The 20,063-nt window shown below is 42.1% G+C and overlaps 1 protein-coding gene across 2 annotated transcripts in view; it reads right to left on the minus strand.

The window, feature by feature from the left end:
* Positions 1-6,554: 6,554 nt before the first annotated feature.
* HMGA2 (high mobility group AT-hook 2) overlaps positions 6,555-20,063 on the minus strand; it is a 146,723-nt gene continuing 133,214 nt past the window's right edge. The window contains exon 5 of one of the 2 annotated variants that reach the window (XM_081588839.1): positions 6,555-9,484. In XM_081588839.1, the coding sequence (XP_081444965.1) occupies positions 9,437-9,484 (48 nt within the window). In that variant the 3' untranslated portion in view covers positions 6,555-9,436. The remainder of the gene's footprint in view (positions 9,485-20,063) is intronic. The other variant, XM_081588838.1, reaches the window with a different exon arrangement.

A 20,063-nucleotide genomic window follows, 5' to 3' on the forward strand; every position in this document is an offset into this window, starting at 1 on the left:
AGGTCTGAATGAAGGTCAGCAGGGGCCCAGAGGACAGGAGAGAGCCAGGAAAGGCTCTGAGGGAGGCTGTGGGTCTCTACTGGGTTGTCTGCTCAGAGTCAGCTCCACTCACTGAACAGATAGCCCAATGGAGACATCGCATGGTTGATTCATCATGCAAATCAATGGGAGGGGCTGCTGTGCCAGGTGCTAGGCATGCAAATATGATGAGAGAGATCTTCCCTCACCCTCCGCCTGGGGCAAGTTACACAAAGCTTACTGACAATTGCAGGAATTGCTACCAGGAAGAAGTCCCGGAGTGTTCCAAGAGAATATACAGAAGACCTGACTGAGTGGAGAATGTGGGAAGGGAGAAAGGCCCCTAGAGTAATATTACAACTGAGACTTGGGCTAAGTCACTTTGCTATACAGCAGAAACTACCATAACATTGTAAAGCAACTATACTCTAAAAAATAAAAATAAATCAATAAACTGAGACTTGAAGAACAAGGAAGAGGTTTGCCAGGGTGGAAGAGGGTCCAAGAAAAAAGAATTCCAGGCAGAGGGTACCAGAGCCTGTGAGAGGGGTCTCAAAGTGATAGAAAAGAGAATGGTGCATCCCAAGCCTCCTAGGAAGGCTGGTGGAGTGAGGGTAGGGGGCACCAGGTGGGGAATGCTGGTGAGAGCTCAGGCTGGAGAAGGAAGCAGGAGCCAGATCATGTCACTTGATTCTGGCCATTGGAGAGATTTTGAATTTTACCTGCAAGCATTAGATTTGTGATGAGATTTGTGTTTTTAGAAAGATCACACTTACTGAGGATGGAAAAAGAATTGAGGCAGGCAGTGAGACTACATAGCAAGAGCGTAAAGAGGGGTTCAGGTCTTGGACTGTAGAAGTGGTAACAGAGATGGAGAGAAAGCAGCCACATTTAAGATGTATCTGAGGGACTTGCTTGGTGGTCTAGTGGTAAGGGGCTTCCCTAGTGGCTCAGCGGTAAAGAATCTGCCTACAATGCTGGAGATGGGGGTTTGATCCCTGGGTCAGGAAGATCCCCTGGAGGAGGACATGGAAACCCACTCCAGTATTCTTGCCTGGAGAATCCCCATGGACAGAGGAGCCTGGTGGGCTGCAGTCCACAGGGTCACAAAGAGTCAGACATGACTGAAGTGACAATTCTGTGCTTTCACTGCGAAGGCCTGGGTTTAATCCCTGGTAGGAATTAAGATCCCTCAAGCCACAAGTCATCATCAAAAAACAAAAGTGGTATTTGAATTTCTTTGTACTAGTAAGGTTTCTTCAGCAGTAGTTGGACAGGCAGTGCAATATACCTGTGGATTTGAGAAAGTTTCACATTTTCATTAGCTGGTTGAATTGCAGGTTTTATTTTCTGTGACACTATTAAATTGGCTGGAGATCGGGCTGAATATAATTGTTTTATGGCCAAATGTATCCCATTGTAATAAATAATGACCATATATCAGCCTGCCGACTGCCTGATTTAAGAGTACAAGGCCGCAGGGAAACTCTTTGAGTCTACAGATTTGGTGACCAAAGATAAAAGAATGAGACTTTAAACTCTGGTGGCCCCACAGAATGTCCTGGGTCCCACAGCCAGCTTGCTTACTACAGTTTAGAAAATCCTTGAAATCTGTTAGAGTTCATATACATAGACTCCAGAACTATATTCTTGGATTGATGAATGGGATGAATAGCTGAGTTCAGATAATCTGCAATGCTCAGTCGTGTCCAATTCTTTGCAACCACATGGACTGTAGCCTGCCAAACTCTTCTGTACATGGGGATTCTCCAGGCAAGAATCCTGGAGTGGGTTGCCATGCCCTCCTTCAGAGGATCTTCCCAACCCAGGGATCGAACCCAGGTCTCCTGCATTGCAGGCAGATTCTTTACCAGCTGAGCCACAAGGTAGGTCAAATTATGCCGTGATCAGAAATAGCAATATCTCAGTGCCTTGAAACAAGTTTTCTTTCTTGTTCCTTCTGGCAAAACCCACCGCCTGGTTGGCAACTCTAAGGATATCTCTCTTCCATTCATGTTGATAATAAAGTATGTGACTTTAGAGACCTTTACTCACATTAACCTCACCTCACTTTCTGGTTTTTCAGAGAGCATTGCTGGCTGTACCATGGAAACAAGCAACTGCTGTTTTCCCCTCTCCTAGATCTGTTTTCCCTTCTGGAAGTGCATTTGGGCTTTTCTTTGGGCCATCACAAATTTCATGTTTCACATGGGGCTGGCTCTTCTTCCTACCACCTACAGTTCAGTTATCAGGGAAAATTGCAAATGGAAAATCTCCTTATTTCCTCTTTCTGTCTTCTAGTATTCCACTAAGCCATCAGTTATTCTCAACTGGTCCAAGGAGAATAGTATCTTCAGGCAAAGGGGATTCTAAGTGGAGACAGAGGTCTATGGAAGAGGACTGGGCAGGGGAACATAGTGAGGTGGCCTGAAGAATGCCGATGAGTAGGTGAGGGGTAAAGACCGGCTGCAGAAGTGCATTTAGTGTAGTCTCATTAAGCAGGCAATCTTAAAGGAAATCAACCCTGAAAATTCACTGGAAGGACTGATGCAGAAGCTGAAGCTCCAATACTTTGGCCACCTGATGGGAAGAGCCAGCTCACTGGAAAAGACCCTGATTTGGGGAAAGACTGAGGGCAAGAGGAGAAGGGTACAACAGAGGGTGAGATGGTTGGATGGCATCACCAACTCACTGGATGTGAGTTTGAGCAAGCTCTGGGAGACAGTGAAGGACAGGGAAGCCTGGCATGCTGCAGTCCATGGCGTTGCAGCGTCAGACATGACTGAGCAACTGAACAACAACAACAACAACATTACGTAGGGGGCTACAGCTGGAGGCTGGGATCTGGAGGAAGAACTGGAATTGGGTGCTAAGATCTTGGAGCAAGAAGACCCCCACAAAGGTCCCTCCTCCAACATTGTGATCCTTCCAACCAAGAACAATGTCAGGAGTCTGGAGCAGCCAGGCCTGAGGGCTGGACTGAATGGCAGAAAGTTGAGTAACCCCACAAGCCAATGAAGCTGCAGGGCATCAAGGACCCCTAAAGTGAAAGTGAAAGTCACTCAGTCGTGTCCAACTCTTTGTGACCCCGAGGACTATACAGTCCATGGAATTCTCTAGGCCAGAATAATGGAGTGGGTAGCCATTCCCTTCTCCAGGGCGTCTTCCCAACCCAGGAATCAAACCCAGGTCTCTCGCATTGCAGGCAGATTCTTTACCAGCTGAGCCACAAAAGAAGCCCTAAGACCATTGCTGTAATGCAGGCAATTTGCATCTTGTTGATTTTTCAGGGGATGATTCTTTTAAGTAACCAAATCCATTGAGATCAAATACAATGCAAATTGCAATGGGGAAAAAGGAGTCTGTACCTATATTAATGATTTCCATGCATGGAATATACAACCAAAATGGGGTTGAAGACTTTGACATATTTTGGACAATGTCTGTGGATATTCTCGTGTGCAAAGATCAAATAGCCCCCTTGTAAAGGTGGTGATGACCAGGGACACAGGATGACAAGATATACCGTTGTTTTCCTCTAAGTTCTGGAGGAAAACATGCTGGTTTTATGCCCACCCTGCAGCCAGAGGCTGGATAACAGAAATAAGAACCAATCCTGTATAGCATCTTCTATGTGCTGAGTGTTTTTCAGCATTTCACCTATATTGACTTATTTAATCCTTACAATGATGCCTTTTTGTTTTTTTTGACCATGCTGCACAGCTTGTGGGATCTCTGTTCCTCAACCAGGGACTGAACCCAGGCCATGGCAGTGAAAGCACCAAGTCCTAACCAGGGCATCAGGGAACTTCCCCAACAAATGTTTTTAGATATATGCTGTTACTATTTCTGTTTAAAAATGAAAAAAATTGATCCCAAAATAGTTATGTGACTTGTGAACTAGTGACAGAGATAGGATTCAAACCCAGGCAGTCTAGGTCTAGAGTCTGCACCTCTTGCATCATATGGGGCAACGGGATGTCTTGTCCTGTGTCCCTGGTCATCACCACCTTTGCAAGTGGGTTGAACTACCTGCATCTTTTGGAGTGAAAGTGTTAGTCGCTCAGTTATGTCTGACTCTTTGTGACCCCATGGATTCTAGCCCGCCAGGCTCCTTTGTCCATGGGATTCTCCAGGCAAGAATACTGGAGTGTGTTGCTATTCCCTTCTCCAGGGGATCTTCCTGACCCAAGGATCAAACCTGGGTCTCCTGCACTGCGGGCAGAATCCTTACAGTCTGAGCCACCAGGGAAGCCCTCTTTCGGAGTGATGCTGTCTAAATGGCAACTCCCTTCCCTAGATTCCTCTATGACGTAGCTGACATGGCCTGCAGACCAGCAAATGCCAGTCAGTGATGTGGCTTGGGAGGTCACTGGAGTTTCCGGGATTTGGAATATTCAGGGAGGCGTTGTGGCTGTGTGTCACAGGGCTCTTCTTTGCTCTCTCCGGATTCTCAGAAGCAGCAGACCACTTGGGCTAGATCTGCATCTACTATCTTTCCTCCCACAGAAAGTTTCTTTCTACGTATGTACCCACCTCTCCCTGCATCCAGGTTCTGACATAGAAGCATTTTCAAATGTCGTTACTCCTTGTTTCTCAGAATATATGCCTAATCTAGGGTTGGGGCAGCCACAATACGGGTGGAATCCAAAAGTGAGAAAATAGTTAATCAGATGAGAGAAGGAAAGATGGGACTAACAGATCACAAGGGGTTGGTTCAAGTACAGTGGGAGGATTAGGGTGCTGGGAGGCTTGCAGGAGTGAGGCAGGATGACTCCTGGATGAATGGGGTGGAGGAGGTTATTAAGGTTGTGACTCGGGCCTGGAGGCAGAGGACAAGAATCACCTATTGTAAACCGGGGATGCTGTTTACTGACATGGGGGTTTTCCATAGGCTCTACTGGGACTTGGTACGGGAGTAGGACAGAGGCATGGCTGCCTTAGCGTGGATGGAGTCCCGAATGTACAGAATGAAGGGCGTGGGGACAGGGGTTTTACCTCAGCCATTCCCCACCTCCTCGAGGAAGAGAGCAGAGAGCCAAGTATTATAGATGGTGAAACTACCTCTGTTATTGCCTTTTGACTGTGCTCATTGGCCATGTGTATTTCCTATTTCACAAGTAGTTTTGATTCTTTTCAATTTCTCTTCCCCTTTTAGACCACATCTCTTAGATCTGAGAGTAATTGCTCAAGGATGACCTTGCCTAACTTTAAGAATTACCCCTGTTCAAGAAAACAATTAATCTTACACAAATAAAACTTGATAAGGAGCACATTCATGCTGCCCTGGTCTCTCTTGGGCTTCCCTTTTCTGAAGCTTCATTCACTAACCTGTAGTTTCAGCTTGCATCACATCCCACTGACTAGATTGCTACTTATTCTGTAGTACTGTTTTTATTGCTTCCCAGGCAGCTCAGACTGTAAAGAATCTGTCTGCAATGCAGGAGACCCAGGTTCGATCCCTGAGTCAGGAAGATGCCCTGGAGAAGGGAATGGCAACCCACTCCAGTATCCTTGCCTGGAGAATTTCATGGGCAGAGGAGCCTGGTGAGCTACAGTCCATGGAGTCGAAAAGAGTCAGACACCACTGAGCGACTAAATTTTTCTTAAAAACAGAAAACCTAAACCACTTACCATCCCCAAATTCACCAGAGCGGAGCACACCCAGACCTGTTAGAACATTCCCCTCCCCCTGCTTACGAAATGCTACCCCAGCTGAGACTCACTGTCCCTGAAGGCCCGGGATCCGTCTCTAATAGTGACACTATAGCCCTTTTGTGGGAGGACCTGCGATTTGTCTCTAACATTGGCAGCAAGTTCAAGATGCCTCCAGCCATTTTCAGGGTAACTCAGTAAGGTTCTCTTTACACAGCTCTCCCTGAGTCTAGCTCCCTCATGAGAAGTTTTGACTCTTTGTAGGCAGGAATGGGGCTTCCCAGGTAGCTCAGTGGTAAAGAATTTGCCTGCCAGTGCAGGAAACGTGGGTTTGACTCCTGCGTTTGGAAGATCTCCTGGAGAAGGAAATACTGGAGTGGGTTGCCATGCCGTCTTCCAAGGGATTTTCCCAACCCAGGGATTGAATCCAGGTCTCTCGCATTGCAGGTGGATTCTGTACCATCTGAGCTACCAGGGAAGTCCATGAACACTGGAGTGGGTAGCTTATCCCTTCTCCAAGGGATCTTCCTGACCCAGGAATTGAAACTGGGTCTCTTGCATTGCAAGATTTTTTACCAGCTGAGTTACCAAGAAAGCCCCAAAACCAAAATCCAAGAATGCTCAAGTTCCTTATATGAAATCACTTTATGCAGTCAGCTGTAGGGAATCCATGGGTGGTTGAATCTGTGGATTGGGAACCCTCGGAGAGCTGACTGTGCTTGAAGACTTTACGTTGGTGTGTGCAGAGGTGTGGGTGCACAGTGTGTAGGAGGTACAACAAAATGACTTGTGAATGTCTCTCTCCTTCACCTGTTTTGACCAAACTTTATTACTCATTTAATGGAGTCATGACAAAGAGGAGGAATCAAAACACAGGGGGATCACAGAGGCTGTTATGTTTATTGTGCAGAACAGACAGTGATAATCCACTAGAGAAATATTTTCAACAAGCAAGCGATTCAAAGTACAATCATAGACAGCAACTCTACATGAAGAACAAAGTTAGAAGACACTCAAAGAAACAGGGAGAAAGTCAACTGCAGTTCAACGTCTTGATACTTTTCTCCTGCAAACATACCTAACTTCAGAAATGGTAGAAAAGTTAAATGTCCAGTCTTACTTAGCCCGAGACCAACAACAGCAAAGAACAGTCCTATAAAATTTATCTCCCACAAAAATAAACTATATATATAAAAATTTTATGATGTTCTTACTGTTCCATTGGCCACAAGCTTTTTTTCAGTATGAAAAATGAGGTATACTGGGGCTTAAGAGGTAGTAGTGTGTTTTGATTGTACAACGTATAGGAAATAAGAGAGTAACTTCATCAGAGATGGAAATTGCTGGGTGTTCTGAGTTTGGCCAACATGAGCAATTGCTTCAGTTGCTGGCCAGTGAGGTTTCAAAAGACCCAACCCAAGACAAGGAGTGGGTTATCCAATTTTATGAGCCACTGTTTATTTGCTTATTAAATGCATAGTTAACAGTACTGTTGGGTTTTAATTCTCTCCATAGCTCCTTTGGTGATTCACAACAGTAAGCCCGTCTCAGAGAGGTATGTGGCCTTTGAAACGACCTCCCTGAAGCGGCTAGAAGAGAGATGGTTTTGAGTTTCATTTGGCATCAGTGCTAAAGCCAGACTGACACAAGCCGTCATGAGAAGCTACCTCTTGGCCCAGTTGATAATACCATGTTAAAAAGTCAGCACACTCACTAGGAGAGAAAGGAATAAAAACTCTACATAAGAAGCGTTTAAAATAAATCTGGTTGAGACATATTACAAAAGTCACATTTGTGTAAAATACATGAAAATATCTGTCAAGCATTTTCTCATAGTCAACTAATCTTCAAAACATATTTTTGATTGCATCATGCAAAAGCTGAGCTTGTTGCATCTCACCTACAAAGCTTCAAGTTTCTTTGAAGGTTGGCTTTATTTATTTGCAAAAAGTATGTAAAAACGTGTTCCTTTCTATCAAAAAAGCCTTTTACAAAAATAGTTTTGATGAGGGTTAGCTGCAGTCTGAAATATTTCAAACATTGACAAAAATGAATGCTGCAAGTAACAAGTTCATTCCTTTTGAAGTCTGGAGGTAGGTCTTTGCAAGTCAATTAGTCCATTTCCTTAAACAATTCATGTGAGGTACAAACTTGGAAGGTAATATTTAAACATTACAGTCAAATTTTGTGTGATGTGTAGTGTGATGGAGGAAAATTATCCTTAAGAACCTAGGAGCGACTTGGTTAAAAACAAAAATTCAAGTTACTGTAGAAAATCTAGCAGAGAAGCTGAAACAAGTATTTGTAAAAATTTTAATAAAAAAAAATCCCATAGAAAAATACATAGCCATGCTGAAACACAGTAAGGAGACTGCTTCTTTAACTGTAAATAAGTGGACAAAAAAGAACTGTAGGTGATTTGTATCACCTACCCATTGCGTTTTCTTTTCTTGCATTGGTTGTGTATAGCAGCATGTAATAAGTACTAAACTGTAAATTAATTGTAACATTCAGAGGTAGTATTGAGCAGTGGGTTTGTATTGCATCTCTGGCTAAAAGTGCAGTTTGAATGAAGAGGTGGTGAGCTGAGGTCAAGCACCTCATCCAACCATCCTATGTCAAAATGTATTACTTGACGTAACACATAAGCTTCATTTGAGGTAAGTGGTATTTAGGTCTTTCACGGAAACTGATAAACAATGAAGAGAGAGAGAGAGAGAGGAGAGAGAGCGCCTGCTTTTTTTTTTCGTTCTTTAAATTGTAGTATAAACTATAGCAAAAGAAATTTGGATTTCGCTCCTCCCACCTCATAATCCAGGTTAAATGCATTATTCTGTTGTACCTTTTCATTAAATTACAAAGAGGATAATTTTACTTGTCTAGGTTCCTTAAAAATGCTTTGAGGCTGACAAGTGTGATTTATTGCTAAATGGCATTTGCTCTGTAGGAAGTAGATTCTACCCGGATGAGGGTTCCTGAAAATAAAAAAACAAGGGCTGTGAGTAAATTTATCACTCCTGCAGATATGCGGTGGTATCCATAAATAAAGGAGTTGGCAATCAGAGTTTGCGTACTTCCCTTTTTGAAAAGTGAACATCACCTTTTCTGGTTTGTTAAGGTGGATGAAAGGATACATCAGCATTTCGTCTCATTTAGAAATAAAAGTAAAAATTAAAAAAAAATCATCAAGTAAGTGTCTACAAGGTTATATGAAAAAGAGAAGTAGTATCTAGTCCTATCTTTGGTGTTCTACACAGAAGCTTCACTACTGAGCGGGCTGGGTGGCGTCTGAGGCGGCCAGCGTTTCCCACCACGCCTGGCCTGGAGGAATGCCCAGTGTCACGTGGGTGACAGGTTTCTGGTTTGGATGCAGTGCAGTGATTGACTAAACCCGATTCAGAGGTTTTTTTTCTCATCCACCCAACTCCTGCTTATCAGATCCACAAACTATTAGTAGGTTAAGGAAAAAGAAAACAGTAATTAAAAGTTGCATTGTTAAAACTGTGTCCCCTGTGTTTACAGCAGTTTTTCACTAAACCTGGGACTGTGAAGGGATTACAAAGAAGGTGATTAATATAGTCCTTTTAAGGTTACGTGACTTCTCCCACCCCCACCCCCGCCCCGCCCCCGCCCCACCCCCCGACCCCCAACCCCAGATGAAAGTGGAAAGACCATGGCGATAGAGAGTAAGTGGTCACTGCAGTGTCTTCTCCCTTCAAAAGATTCAACTGCTGCTGAGGTAGAAATTGAATGTTGGCGCCCCCTAATCCTCTTCCGCAGACTCTTGTGAGGATGTCTCTTCAGTCTCCTCCTGGAACACACAAAGGGCACAACCATTACATTGTGTGGCCCGCTCTGACGAATGGTTCAGAAGTGACCTGTTTCTACAGCACGTTATGCCGGCTTCCAAAGAGGACGCGGATGACTGGCAAGCCCCTTGTTCCCAGGGCTTCTTAAACCATAATTGAGGAATCAAGGTGTTGTTTTTTCCCAGAGCCGTCAGTAGCCACTGTTGACTTAAGGCTGGACATCATGGCGGCTGCTCAGCAGATTCAATTGTCTGCCATCCAGAGAATGTCAGGCCCGTGTGAGCTTACTCACCAACGAGAGGGAAAAAGACATGGATAAATTTTTTTCCTGATGGCTCACCAGTCATCGGTTTTAAAAACTAGCAAATCAAGTGAAGGGGATCCATTCCTAAGGCACAAAGGAAATGTGTCCTGCAGACATCGGTAATCATAGCTGATGCTCTTAGGGTGCTTACTTGATGCTTTTAGGGACTGGCTGGTATTATTCCCATTTTACAGGTGAGAAAATCAAGGCGCAAGAACTCATATACCCAAAGCTGCAGGGCCAGGACAGCCAGGCTTTGGGCAGAGTCAGATGGCTGTTGGCACTCATGTGTGACCAAGATGCCACCACCACAGTGAGGGAGGCAGTATGAAGGCAGAGCCTGAGAAAGGGCTGCAAGAGCTGAGGACTCACTTCCTTTCCAAATGGATTTCCTCCTTGTATCATCTATTAAAGCACATTTTAAGACAATGACCACAGTCTGCCATTAACAGCTCAATCTCAATACTAAATCCACACCAACCAAACATTTAATGGTGGGCTGACCAAACAGAAAAAATCTAATATATATGTTTTTGCAGGGCCTTCTCTTCATAAATCTAATTCCCCCTTCTCTTGCCCTTTTTTGATTCCTTATGGCTCTGGAATTTGTTGGAGTTTCTGCAAGCTGGCTTGAGCTGTAAAGTTCTCTTTCCTTTTGCTTATTTAACAAATGTGCAGTACCTTTCAGGACATGGGTGGTAAAGCGGAGACAATAAACATTTCTGATAGAAGCGTCCTTAGTGACAGGATGATTTTTATCAAATGCTGTACACTGTCTCATAAGACGGCATGTGAAAAAGATCTGGGAGGAGAGGTAAACATTTACTCCTGCAGCAAACTTTAAGAATGGCCAGCTTAAAACAGCTTATACCAGTCTTCATACTTTAATAGATTTGATTTTCCACATGGCTTCATTTTGTCTGGGTGGCTAACTGACACAATTTATACCTCTCTTCCTTTCCCAGGTCACTACAGTACACCATTCAGTAACGCATGCCTTAAAGCTTGTCTGCATTATATGACCAAACTTCCATTCATTAGTGTTTGAAACACTTCAGCTGTGAAGGGAACTCCTAAATGCTACCATGTGTGACGCTTTTGCGTAAAAGCAGCTAAAGGGAGGGGAAAAAAACCCCCACATGAACGGGCACTCACAGGCTCACATGAATGCACACGCACTCACACACTGTATCCTGAGCTTTAATAGGCCACTGCTTATTGCAAACCCTTTGCAAAACGTTTCAAACATTCTCTTCCCTCCACCCAAGACTGAGGGAGCTGTAAATCCTGGGAATAAACACGCATACAAATGAATGGATTACAGCTTAAAAAATATAACCACTGCAGCATCAAGTCATGAGATTTCACACCGGTTTTGTTTAGTCTGCTTTGAGTTATGTAGGAAACGTGGAACGTTTGCAGCCACTTCCCCTCTGCTCCCACCGCCCAAACTGGGCTTCACATATTTAAGCAGCAGGTTTATACCTCTTGATAGGCAACAGGCCAGGATCCTGAGATTCTCCATATATGAAGTCCCGGCCACAAAGGAGGATGGAAGAGGATCAAAGCCACGGATGGACGCAAGAGAGATGAGCTAATGTTCAGCCGTCCTTTGACCTTGTCTTTACACTTAATATTTAAATTCCAGAAAGTCACTTAAGTTGTTCGGCAGATACACTCTTCAACCATCCCCAAAGGACTCACTTCTCATTAGGACAGGAGGTATGGACTTAGGTGACTACCCTGAAACAGACTACGGTGTACAAGCTGGCAGATAGATTTGATTGCTTCTTGCCCTCGTTAACAAATTAATAAAAGGCTGTTAAGTTGGAAGGCCCCTGGGGCCCCAGATCAAGGTGTAATTATTCTATTCCTAACTGATCAATTTTTCTAGACTATTTGGAAAAAGGTCTTCCAAATCCAGAAGGAAATCGAATTTTCAGGCCATGAACTTAGAAAGATCTTGCAGTAGATGGAATGTGATCAGCTTTTCAAAACATTCCCAGAAACTTTGCTTCATTTGAGCTCTTGTAGCTCCTGATTTGGAAGTGGTTTATTTAAATCCCTTAGACATAATTCAGCAGAAAATGATGGTCCCTCATCCTCATATTGTTTCCTTTACTTAATGGTTCTTAACACAACATGGAGAGTGGTTTTATTTCCATGGACACTGAAATGCCTCTGCCAGTACTGGGTTTCTAACCAGGATGCCAGAGGATGGGAGCCTCACTTGGTCAAACTTTGTGAGGTCATGTAGCTCTCACATGCTCAGGATGAAAGTTCTCACAAATGTTTGGTTTGTGGAGAGTTCTCTCTTCTTGGCATAGCCCTGACTGGCCAACCTCTAAAGGATGACATGGCTGCGAAGTGGATCGTGTTGGAGGTGCATGTGAGAGGTGGCAGCTCTCACCTCTGCAAACCCCAGTTCTCACCCTTCCAATAACTTGGCCTTTTGCTGTGACAGAAAGTATGTGTATAATTAAGAGAAGAAAAATCTTCAGTTTTTTTTTTTTTGGTTCCACAGTTCATTGACTGAATTGGGGCAGGTGATTCAATAGCAGATGGCAAAGTGAGGCTGGGAGAGAAGAATTCTTGCTTTCCTTCTCAGGAACCATCTGGGTCGTGGATGCATGAAGATGGAGTCAGAAGACTTCCCTGGTGGCACAGTGGATAAGAATCCACCCGCCAATACAGGGTACATGGGTTCAATCCCTGGTCCAGGGAGATTACACATGCTTCTGAGCAACTAAATCACAACTACTGAGCCCAAGCTCTAGAGTCACAACTCCTGAGCCTGTGTGCCACAACTACTGAAGCCTGTGTGTCTTAGAGCCAGTGTTCTGCAACAAGAGAAGCCACCACAATGAGAAGCCCTCGCACTGCAACTAGAGGAGCCTATGCTTGCCACAACTAGAGAAAGCCTGAGCTAAGCAACGGACACCCAGTATAGCCAAAAAAAAAAAAAAAGGATGGAGTCAGAAAATCCATGTTCAGCTGCTGACCAGACTTCACACAGGGCCCTTCTGTGGTGCAAAGAGTGGACAGGAACCAGTGATGAAAGGAAGACGCATCTGGTCCTGACATCCCCCAGGAATCTTATTTTCATAGCAGAGTAGCTGGTAGGAATCCCTGAGATTCAATTCTTCTAAGTAACTTAAAAGACACTGCCATTTGCTGTAGACAATAGATTGCAACTTGAAGTATTTATTTAAATTGCTTCATGTTCGCTGCATATGGCCAAAGGATCTTTGAGCTTGGGTAGCCCCCCAATGGCAGCTCTGAGGCAATACAGAGGTTGAAAGACTCGCCAGGCACTCTCCACATCTCATTAGGGGCTGGTTGGCAAGGTGGGAAAGCCAGGCAGCCGCAGTCTGGTCAAGGAGGCTTACTGTTGGAATGGTGCTTCAGGAATGTAGGATAAAAGGACTTTTCAAAGTGAAAGTGCACAGTGACATTTTTATGAGCACCAGCCAGTAAGGCCTCTAAACACTGAACAGCCCTCAGCCATCCACTCAGTTACCTTACAAAGACCACTGAGGCTGCACCACACGGGGGTGAAACACGTGGATTTTTTTTGGCAGAAAACTGAAGAGAGGGAAAAGAAAGTAGGCAGAGTTGGAGAACTATATTTTTATTATGACTGCTGGAAAAATTGCACTCATTTTGCCTTAAGTTTTTCTTTTGTTCCCCCCAAAAGGAATTTAATAAGTGTAACTCTTTCATTGCTTTCATTACGGTTGGGGGAAAAAACCCACTAAAACCTAGAAACACAGTTCTCACCTCTCCCCATTCTTTTGATTTTGTTCAGCATGATGCATATGGCATATACCCTTGGATGCACTTTTGCTCACTGATTCAAAAGGGGGAAGAAGACATCCCAATATATATCCTGATCCCCTCATGCTGGATGGAATTTTTCAATGTCTTAGGTGTTTAACCATAGATCTTACCACCACAGGCACGGGTGAGGGTGTGTGCTGGAGGAAGGTTTAAGGCAAGAGCTGAAGCTCTGGGTTTAATTTTCAGATGCAGACTAAACAGAAAATCTGCAGTGGAAAGGAGGCCAGCAAATTTTCAATGGAACTGAGAAATGGAAATACTCTCCCTGCAAATTGTAGGGGTGCTGTCACCATCATGCCCCTCTTTGTGTGTAGTAAGGAGGGCTAGTCACAGAAGTCCATGTCGCCTTTAATAAACCCTTATTTTTTCCCCCTTGGTTGCAAAGAATTTTGCGACTCTCTTATTAGAAAGTGCTGCAGGCTACAAATACATCTGTAATTTAAGCTATCTTGCTTGTAAACCAAACACCTAGTCTTCTAGAAAGAGTAGTTATGGTTTAGTGACATTCTTTTTGTCATCTTAGTATGTTCAGTTCCTTAAGGACTTGGAATGACACACTCAAGAGTTTTTCATGTTCGTGAATATCTCAAGCCAGTCCCACTAGAACAAAAATAATGGGTTCCCCTCCTCTGCAGCAGAGACCAGAAACCAAGTTTTCAAGTTCCATCTGCAGCTAAGTGACCCACGAGACCACAAATTGGACACTTTCTATTTCTTGGTCAGATATTTTAATTTAAAATGGATTGGGGCTGTTTAACTCCATGGAAAGTAATTATTTCCTTCAACTAGGAAAACTTTATATCACATTTAAAAAAAAAACGTGTTCAATGGAACCTACATAAACCCTATGATCTGGCAAGTGCAAGGCATTCTGGTGGAAATGTTTTTCAAAAGGAGGCTTTAGAAGTTGGGATATTTATGGTACCTTATCTTTTTATTAATTTTAGTCTTATGTATGTAAAAATATACAAGCATCTACCTTGCATGTGTTACCATCAACTTAATAAAAGTCAGTTTTAAGATCTTACTGCATGTTCAGGCGCTCAGTCGTGTCTGCCTCTTTTCAACCACATGGACTGTAGCCCACCAGGCTCCTCTGTCCATGGGATTTCCCAGGCAAGAATACTGGAGTGGGTTGTCATTTCCTTCTCTAGGGAATCTTCCCAACTCAGGGATTGACCTGTCTCCTGCATTGCAGGCGGATTCTTTACCACTGAGCCACCGGGGGAGCCCATTTAAAGTCTTACTGAGGGATGTTTACGGTAAAGAAGGTTGATCCTGGATATCAATGACCATGGGCACCAGCCCTAGCATTAATGTGTGTATAACTTGTGCCTTGTTCTCACTGTGTTACACAATAATGATAATACCCACCAGCAGGGTGTGAGAAAAAAATGTGACAACGAAATGGGAAAACTTTGAAAAAAGAGTAAAAATCCTGTAAGACTACAGTGTGGAGCTATGATGAGTAATTATAGCTACTCATTTTGTGTTTATTTCTTTATCTGTGGTTCAATGATAGATGGCTGTGAAAGAAAGGGAAAAAAACCTGTTACTAAAGAATGCCTCCCAAAGAAAACAAAATATGACATCTTAGATTTGTAATACACTCCTGTTTGTCTTGTGCATGCCTCTGATCAGAGTTCCATCACTGAAAATACTGCAAAGAGAGGTAACATTCATCTCTGGGATACAACGAATTCTTTTCTGGTATGGAAGACTATTTAAAAGTATCTTCAGAAGGGAATCACATTTTTCAGATAGACAATTCACTTTATATATAAACTAAATGCAAATTTTTGGGGCTTCCCTTCTGGCTCAGCTGGTAAAGAATCTGCCTGCAATGGAGGAGACCCTGGTTCGAGTCCTGGGTCAGGAAGATCCCCTGGAGAAGGGAAAGCTACCCACTCCAGTATTCTGGCCTAGAGAATTCCATGGATTGTAGAGTCCATGGAATTCCAAGAGTCGGACACGACTGAGTGACTTTCACACTCATTAACTGCAGATTTCAGGATCTTGTAAGTCATGATTTCTGAGGATCACAAGCTTCATCAATTTTCCATGCATGCATCCCAAGTTGCTTCAGTTGTGCTCGGCTCTTTGAGCCCCTATGAACTGTAGCCCTCCAGGCTCCTGTGTCCGGCAGTTTCTAATTCTTATTGAAGGAATGTCATGTTTAAAAAATAGTTAAAGATGCAGCAGAAAGATTTTTATGTGAAGGAACCCCTCAGGAAAAGGAAATTCATTTCAACATTTCCAAAACTACTGAGGAATGTTCTTCTTTTTATAAAGTAGTTTTAAAATGGATAGATTAAAGGCTGCTTAATGGTTTTATTCTGGATGTGTTTATTGATGGCTCAGATTAGCAGAAGCATTTTCTCTTTGTTTTCTATGTATATAAAATTGTTCATAATTTGTATTTGTTGCCAGGAAACAGAACACTTCTGAGTTTTAATCATTATTGCACCTAACAGTTTTTTATTATCCTGAGACAAGGACTTTTGCAGATGATTATGAAAATATCAATAATAACAGTAAGTTAAATAATTTTTCAGTAGAAACATTTCCGTGTCCAGCAAACATTCCCTCAATGTTAAAAAAGTTTCTTGGACAAATCAACATATTTCTATTCAAACATTAAGGATTTTCATAGAAAGATAGTGTTTTAAAGCCAGTTACTATTTATTCATATTAATTTGGGTTTGGATAATAAGAAGAAATCTTACATATTGAATAAATAATAGCTTTTTATACAACTCACATCAAAATGCATAGGAAAAGCACTCTGCAATGTGCAAAGGAAAGCAGACAGACATGGCCATTTTATTTTTAGCCTAATCCACAAGCTTTACCACATAGTTAAAGGCAATCATATTAAAAAAAACCCAAAAACTCTTATAGGAAATCTGTCAAGTTCAGAAACACTCAATTTTGCCTTTTGGAGTTTTATGTTGTGCCCCAAACTGAGTAATGTTCTTTCACTTCCGTTAGACGTTTATGTCATCTCTGTAAGACATCCCATGCCAAGAAACAGCTGACTTCATCTTGCCAATATTCCTTTTTAAAACTAAGCTAATGACTTCATATGTTTACAGTTGATGATCATTTTGATATGCTTCCTCTGCCCTACTCATGTGTTGTATCTCCTTGAGCTACTTTATTATAAGAGTTAAATGCTGCTTTCTACTTGGATCTCTTCTTTTTCCTTGACCTTTGCAATGTCAGAGGTCAGAGGTTAAACCAAAAATGTATTTCCTATACACAAAACAGTCCCACTCAGGGTGGGCTTTGATATAATTCTTTATGTTTTGCCAGTTGGTACCAAACATTTACTGGCCCACAAACTGTTTTACCAGCTTGAAAGAGCATAAGTTGGAAAACAAATAAATCAGTACTCTTTATGACTTAAGCGGCATAAATCACTATTCTCCCTGAGTGAGTAGAGAGTGACTCTTTTTTGCAAGTCTGATTTATGATGAACTATTTACTGCACTGGCCAAGATACCATGTAAAAGATGAGTGTTAGAGAACTCTCCCTTTTTCCTCCTTCTTCCTTTGTATGTCTAGACTAAAAGCCCCCAGTAAAAATGCCTTCTTTGAGAACAAGATGCTGACTGCAATTCATCAACCTGCTTGTCCCAAAGTGAAATCTCTCATTTTGCTCCAAACAATGTTTAGGTTGTCTGAAATATAAACATCCTTAAAACTGCCCTTGAAGTCTCTGTAAAAGCATTCAACTTCTTTTTTTTTTTTTTTAAGGGGGGGAAAATCCCATGATAACCAGGCTTAGATTTCTTTGCCCCAACACACACCACCCACAAATGATGTTACTCGCAGGTAAAAGCTCTATTTCGAAACAGAAAGCTTTGTTTCTAGTCTCTTAGAAACTGAAAACTTTCCAGTTCTCTCACTGGAAAGCTGAAAAGGAGCAGGTTTCTACCTGTCTTAATTGCTAGAGGTGTAGCTTGCCAGGGCTCTACAACAATGAGGAAATTGGGTTGAAAGGAAGGAGAACTTAGGATTTTTTTTAAAGCTGTTTTTATGTTCTGAGTAGGGCTCACGTGAGAAAAGAAATATCTGAATTATATATAAGGACTCACTTCTAGTTTCAGTTTAAAATCTTAAAAGGCGGAAATCAAGAAACAATAAGATAGCTAATAAATCAACAAAATCGTTTTAGAACTCTGAGATGGAGTGAGATTTTTCTTACGAAAATAAACACTTGAGAAACAAAGCCCCTTCTATCAATAATAATAACCCTATATGTTATAAGGTTTTCTTTATAAAAAGAACAACAGCAGCAACAAAACCTACCGATTTCTTACTCAATTGAGAATGTAATCCATGTGGCTGAGAAATTAACTGCTTTTTTAGCAATCAATTGCTAAAAAACGAGGAAATTAGCTAATTTCTTACTTTATCATTTTAAATGAAAATATAGAATTCTCCAGTAAGCTTAGTTTTCACTGGTTTTGGAACTTACAAATTTAATGCTAAATACTAGCGATTATAAATATTAGATGTTAAATATTAAATGTTAAATATTAGAGATTTTCCTTAGATTTTTAAGGTTATTAACTTTCCCATCAGGGTTACGTGACACACACTTGAGGTGTGCAGCTGATGGCACCTGGTGGACTTCCCAAGCACAAACCCCTGCAGAATGGTTTTCCTTAAATTTTTATTCCTCTCTTGATGTATGTACTTATATACACATATGCACATCTAAATTCTGAGATTTATCCTAATTCTGAATTTGGCTCCTTAGAATGAATTATGACATTCTTTAATCCATTTTCAAGAAGTTACATCCCCAAAGTTCTGAATTTAAGAAGAAGCAACAGTTAGAATCGGACACGAACAACAGACTGGTTCAAAATTGGGAAGGAGTATGACAAGGCTGTATATTGTCAGCCTGTTTATTTAACTTGAAACAGAGTACGTCATGTGAAATGCCAGGCTGGATGAATAACAAGCTGGAATCAAGACTGCCAGGAGAAATATCAACAACCTCAGATATGCAGATAATACTACTCTAACAGTAGAAAGCAAAGAGGAACTAGAGAGCCTCTTGATGACAGTGAAAGAGGAGAGTGAAAGAGCTTAAAACTCAACATGAAAAAAACTAAGATCATGGCATCTGGTCCCATCACTTCATGGCAAATAGACAGGGAAAAAGTAGAAACAGTGACATTTGTTCCTTGGGCTCCAAACTCACTGCGGACGGTAACTGCAGCCAGGAAATTAAGACATTTGCTCTTTGGAAGAAAAGCTATGACAAACCTAGTCAGCATATTAAAAAACAGAGACATCACTTTTCCGCCAAAGGTCCATCTAGTCAAAGCCATGGCTTTTCCAGTAGTCATGCATGTATGTGAGAGTTGGACCATAAGGAAGGCTGAGCGCCGAAGAATTGATGCTTTTGAACTGTGGCTTGAGAAGACTCTTGAGAGTCCCTTAGACTGCAAGATCAAACCAGTCAATCCTAAAAGAAATCAACCCTGAATATATTCATTGGAAGGACTGATGCTGAAGCTGAAGCTCCAATACTTTGGCTACCTAATGTGAAGAGCTGACTCAGTGGAAAAGACCCTGATGTTGGGAAAAAGTGAGGACAGGAGGAGAAGGAGGTGACAGCGGATGAGATGGTTGGATGGCATCGCCAACTCAATGGACTTGAGTTTGAGCAAACTCGAGGAGATAGTAAAGGACAGGGAAGCCTGGCGTGCTGCAGTCCATGGGGTCGCAGAGACTTGGACATGACTTAGTGACTGAACAATGACAACAAGCATTTGATGGCATTAGGATACTTTAGAAGAGAGTCTTTGTAACTCCATACACAAGGAATTACATACAAGCCAAGTGCTTTAGTCCTAATGATAGTATGTAGAAATCACCATAAAATTTTCCCCTTGTTAAAAAAATTCTTTATTTTAAAAAGATGCAGTGAAAACACTTGAGGTAAAAAAAGATAGTAGTTTTGAACTAATTAGACCTTGGATATTTTTGAGAATACAAATCTCTAGAAATGAAAAGCCGACCATCCAAAAATAAGTCAGAATGTAATAATATTCCCTGGAATTTATACAACTCTTAAAATGTTCTTTGGAGTACATGAAGATGCACTGTTATTTTCCCAGTTCATAGATGGATATGTAGGGAATGGAGACATTAATTCATCCATTGACAGGATCAGAAAGCAAAACCTAGGCCTCCTTATACACTGCTGAGTTCTTTTCTTGGATGTAAAATATTTAATTGTGCTAAAACTTTTGCCACCTCAAAACAGGATCTGAATGTAACCCCTTGAAGTAGTGTTGATAGAAAGGATATGAGCCTGAGTTAATCCAGACTGCCACATGGGAAAGCCATCCAGGAGGGTATTTTGACGGAAACAGATGGAAAAGAAAGAGATTCTTTTGAATGTGGTGTAAAAT

Source organism: Giraffa tippelskirchi, chromosome 4 (assembly GCF_054371585.1).
Source record: "Giraffa tippelskirchi isolate mGirTip1 chromosome 4, T2T-mGirTip1v1.2.pri, whole genome shotgun sequence".
NCBI lineage: Eukaryota > Metazoa > Chordata > Mammalia > Artiodactyla > Giraffidae > Giraffa > Giraffa tippelskirchi.